The sequence below is a fragment of the Gavialis gangeticus genome, unplaced genomic scaffold (assembly GCF_001723915.1).
Source record: "Gavialis gangeticus isolate Ggan-Ray unplaced genomic scaffold, GavGan_comp1, whole genome shotgun sequence".
In the NCBI taxonomy this organism is placed as follows: domain Eukaryota; kingdom Metazoa; phylum Chordata; order Crocodylia; family Gavialidae; genus Gavialis; species Gavialis gangeticus.
The window spans coordinates 45,269,407-45,274,286 of NW_017729029.1; the positions used below are offsets into that span (position 1 = coordinate 45,269,407).

Here is a 4,880-nt window from a genome sequence, read left to right on the forward strand (position 1 = left end):
TTCTTACCAACATACATGTCTTCCAAATCAAGTGCACACACAGTACCTATTCTGAGCCAAATTCTATTATGAATTAAACCTTGTGCAAAAGCCACACAGTCATTTAGAAGAAGGGAGGGAGGGAGGGGTATGATTTTTAGTTTCTTCTGACAACTCTGTGTATTAAAAAGGGACTTTAGATCATCTGACTAGGCACTGCTTTTTTAAGTTATAATAAACAAATATATTAAAAAGTTAAATTTACTGAAACTCACAGGAACTTATTACATCTGATTTTCAGGACACTCTTTTTAGACAATAAACAAATATATCAAATTTCTAATCCTGCTCCTTTTACATAGCTGCACCCTGAGTTACTTTAAAATATCTTTTGAAAAAAATTTAAAGATGTCCCTCAATGTGCTCCAGCTATCACTGTTTTGATACAAGTCTTTTGCTGACTGATTTTAACACAAACTGGTGCCATCATTGTACAAGTCATTGTTAAGCATTTAATTAAAAAAAAAAATCTAAAAGATTTTTCATCACTTATCATTTGTAACTATGTTAAGTGGTTATGAGATAAATAACATGCAAGTGAATAATATTCATTAAGGATGACATTTCTGGGAGCTCAGCAGGGGAAATAATGCTGAAAGGAAATCAGCACGGGTTCATTGCAGGTAGATTCTGCCTGACTAACTTTGTTTCTTTTTAAGACCAGGTCACAAAATGCTTAGAAGCAGGAGTCGAGGTAGAGGTCACCTACCTAGACTTTAAGGCCTTTGATACGATATTGCATACCATTCTCATAAAGAAATGGACAGGCTGTGATGTAGATAATTACATGGTCAGGTGGGTGACAAATTGGCTTAGGGGTCATACCCAGAGAGTGGTGGTGGACGGGTCGGTATTGACCTGAAAACATGTGGACAGTGGAGTCCCGCAAGACTCGGTCCTTGGACCGGTGCTATTCAATGTCTTCATCAGTGACTTGGACGAGGGCATAGAGAGCACCCTGTCCAAGTCTGCAGATGATAATGAAATTATGGGGCAAAGTTAACACACTAAAGGATAAGGAACGGATCTAGGCGGAGCTGGACAGGTTGGAAAAATGGGCAGAACAGAATAGGATGCAGTTCAATAAAGACACGTGAAAAGTGCTGCACCTGGACAAAAAGAACTACCAACACACTTACAGGCTGGGGGAGGACTTTCTCAGCAGCACAGCAGCGGAAAGGGATCTTGGAGTCATAGTTGACTCCAAGATGAACATGAGTTGTCAATGTGACAAAGCAATCAACAAGGCTAATTGCACTTTATCATGCATTATTTAGATGCATGACAAACAGGTTCAGGGAGGTGATGCTTCCCCTCTGCGCGGCACTAGTCAGGCCACAGCTGGAGTAGTGCGTCCAGTTCTGGGTGCCACACTTCAAGAGGGATACAGAGAATCTTGACAGAGTTCAGAGGAGGCCAGTTGTATGGTTGAGGGCCTGTAGGCAAGGCCCTACAAGGAAAGATTGAGGGACCTAAATCTCTTCAGCCTCTGCAAGAGAAGGCTGAGAGGTGATCTTGTGGCTGCCTATAAATTCATCAGGGGAGGGCAGTAGGGAATAGGAGATGCTCTGTTTACTAATGCAGCCCCTGGAACTATGAACAATGGCCACAAATTGACAGACAGCAGATTTATGTTGGACATCAGAAAGACCTTCTTCACAGTAAGGGTTGGCAGAATCTGGAATGGGCTTCCAAGGGAGGTGGTGCTCTCCCTACCTTGCGGGTCTTCAAGAGGAGGCTGGACAAGCACCTAGCTGGGGTTGTCTGACCCCAGTGCTCTTTCCTGCCCAGGGCAGGGGGGGGTCGCACTTGATGACCTACTGAGGTTCCTTCCGACCCTAACATCTATGAATCTATTCATATTTCAGCCATTTAAATTTTTTTTTTATTGTGTTACTTTGGTGGGATATGAAAAAGGAAACAAACAATTGAGCAGGAATGTAACAAATGGTAAAGTCAAGTAACAACAAAGGTCTAACCTAAAATTCTCTATTAACCTAAGGATATTTCTGTGCACTTTATATTTCTTCTCCATCACCTCTTATGCATTGGATAATTCACCCAACCATTAAGTCCTGTATCCCTACCAAGACACAATTAGGTCACTCAATTCATCCCTCATGCATATTCAGTATATATAGTATTGGCGATAACTTGCATATTTCTCTTGGATTAAAGGACAGTAAAATTCTGCAGTCACTTTAGAGAAAGAACTCAGAGGTGGCCTACGGAGCTACCTCATCAGGCCTGCAGGGCTCCCTACAGGTCTGGAAATTCCATGGCAGGGGGAGTGGTGGCACTACTTCCCTGATGCCAAATCTCTGGATATGTGGGGAGCCTCGAGCCCTGTGCACTGGAACCTACACCCAATCCCAATGCATAGGGCTGGGCAGGGATGCACTGGGCCCTAGGGCCCAATCCTGGCACAAGAGGGAAGGGGCAGGAGAGGGCAGTGCTATCCTCCTCCCCCACCAGACCCAATCCCAGCACACAGGTAGTGGAAAGGGATGGTGCCAGGCCCTCAGGGTCCAATCCTGGCATATAGGGGGCAGGAGGAGGCAATCCTGGCCCCCTCAGGATCTAATCTCGATGCACGGGAAGCAGGACGGGGTACTGCCAAACCATCAGGGTCCAATTCTGGCGCATAGATGGGCCCTGAGACACTTATCTGACCCACAGGACCAAGAAGTTGAGCACCACTGCTTTAGACAGGTCTGCCCTTATGCTTTAATATAGAATACTGTACCTTAATATTTTGTATATATTTCCTAATCACTACTCCCCCATTTTCCAATACCCTAATAAAACCTCACTTAAAAAAATGAGACAGAGATTACCATCTGAAATACATCTGAGCCTTCATCAAAGTCCACCATAGCAAAAAAAATCTTATTGGTGAATGCACTGGAATATCGCCAGGAATTTGCCAGAATCTGGTATTCTTCATCAGCTTGCCTGTATAAACACATAAAAACAGATGAGTGTTTGCCCAAAACATCAGAAGCAACTCAAACATCCTTCCAGATACAATGTCTCATTCTAAGTATACCATCTACCACACCCACTTAACTGAAAAAGGCTTTGAACTAATAAATTCTGTGTAATATTTAAGTGCACATTCATAATGTTTTTATTTGACGGAAGCACTGGATACCACAATTTTATTTAAGACATTTAGGCAGGGGTTGGTCTCGCAGTATGGGGCTGGGACTATATGCACGCAAAGAATAAGCTCAAGGTTGCTTCAAATTGTGCCGAGCTGCCTAAATCCAAAGGACTGTCATGAAGTGCACAGATTATCAGAATGCAACCAGGTGTGCTCTCTTCCCCCAGTATAACTCTACACAAGAACAAAGGAATTTAACCAATTTGTCACTGAAGCCACCTTTACGGCCCTTTATACCTCTGGAGCAAGGCAGAGGGGCTGTAGTCAACTCAAGGATCTGGAATAGTATCGCTGCAAATAAATTAACTGCACTAGAGCTATATGAAATGTCAACTGGCAAGATACAAAAGCAAACCAGTGAAGATTTTTTTTTTAGCTCTCATGCCCCAAAAAATATATTTCAACCTCTATGTTTGTCTAAAATTGTAATTAAATTTGCATGCAACACTTTCCTTTTTCACATTGCACAACTACCATTACTTCAGCAGACATTAAAACTATACATATCATTTTATATTATTTGTCCACACAGATGTATGAGATACTTAGCTACTATAGTTTTAAGTACAGGTATATTAGTGTGTTTCTCCCATCTGCAGGCAACAGATACAATGTAATTAGGAAAAGGTACAGGTTTATCTCCTAAAGAACATAAGCAGATGAGCATACATACAGAAGAGGACATACTTAAGCTATTTAGACTTGAACTAAATCCATACTTGCATACAACACACTGACGGTGGGGCTGAAGGGCAGTAAACATCACAATCACTGAGTAGTTTCTTGGTGGTGCCTTTACTAGGCGGCGAAATTTCTCTCCATTCATTCGAATAACAGGTCTTTTGCTGGCCCACTCCATCAGCTGGTTAACTTTTTCTGATAACACCATCTAAAAAAAAAATAAAGCCAGAGAGATGCTTTAAAAACAAAGAAAGAAAAAAAAGAAAAGGATGACATGTTAAGTTGAACCAAGTCTTTACATACTCTGAAGTGTTAAATCTCATGGTAACATGTCAGAAAGATGAATACAGAAAATAAAGCTATATGTTATACGGTCAATGTTGATATTACTCAAGGAATACACAGATCCTTATCCATAGGTAATGATCCACAAATAGTTGGATATTTAAACAAGTTTGCAAAGTCCTGGTACTTTCTGCTAGTCATAAAATTTTAAGATCACATAATTTACATAATTAATAATTTCTAATTTATCACCAGGTAAATTAAAATAAAAAATTCCCATTTTCAAGTGACCTAAATTATATATTCACTGATCTGTTTTAGTTGCTGCCACTAAGGTAAAGTCAACACTCCCTTCTTGTCCGAGAACACACCTCCCTCACTCTTCCACAAAAGGTTTATGAATATATGACTGCAAGGTTAGTTTAACCTTTCTTTTTAAACTGTGTTTTCATTATTAACACAAGCGGCTGAAAATGGACACGCAACTAAAAATACTGTGCAGAATGTCCCAACCCTGCCCTACCAATACAATCTCTATTGTGAGTTTCAGCTCCCTTTCTATTTCCATCCCAGATACTTATGCCTTTTCTGCCTCGTGTTTAGGTCACAGAACCATTGTTTGAATACCTTCCACTGGGTCTCCAATGAATCATAGCTCCTCTGTCCCCACCCCTTGGACAGCAAGACCTTTTGGGCAGGAAATGTCTTT

The 4,880-nt window shown here is 41.2% G+C and overlaps 1 protein-coding gene across 1 annotated transcript in view; it reads right to left on the reverse strand.

Moving 5' to 3' along the window:
* The window catches only part of MAGT1 (magnesium transporter 1), a 35,243-nt gene that overhangs the window by 23,597 nt on the left and 6,766 nt on the right, over window positions 1-4,880 (reverse strand). Inside the window, exons 2-3 of the mRNA XM_019521508.1 lie at window positions 3,925-4,094; window positions 2,877-2,994 (exon numbers count right to left, since the gene is read on the reverse strand). Coding sequence (XP_019377053.1) covers window positions 2,877-2,994; window positions 3,925-4,094 — 288 coding nt within the window. The remainder of the gene's footprint in view (window positions 1-2,876; window positions 2,995-3,924; window positions 4,095-4,880) is intronic.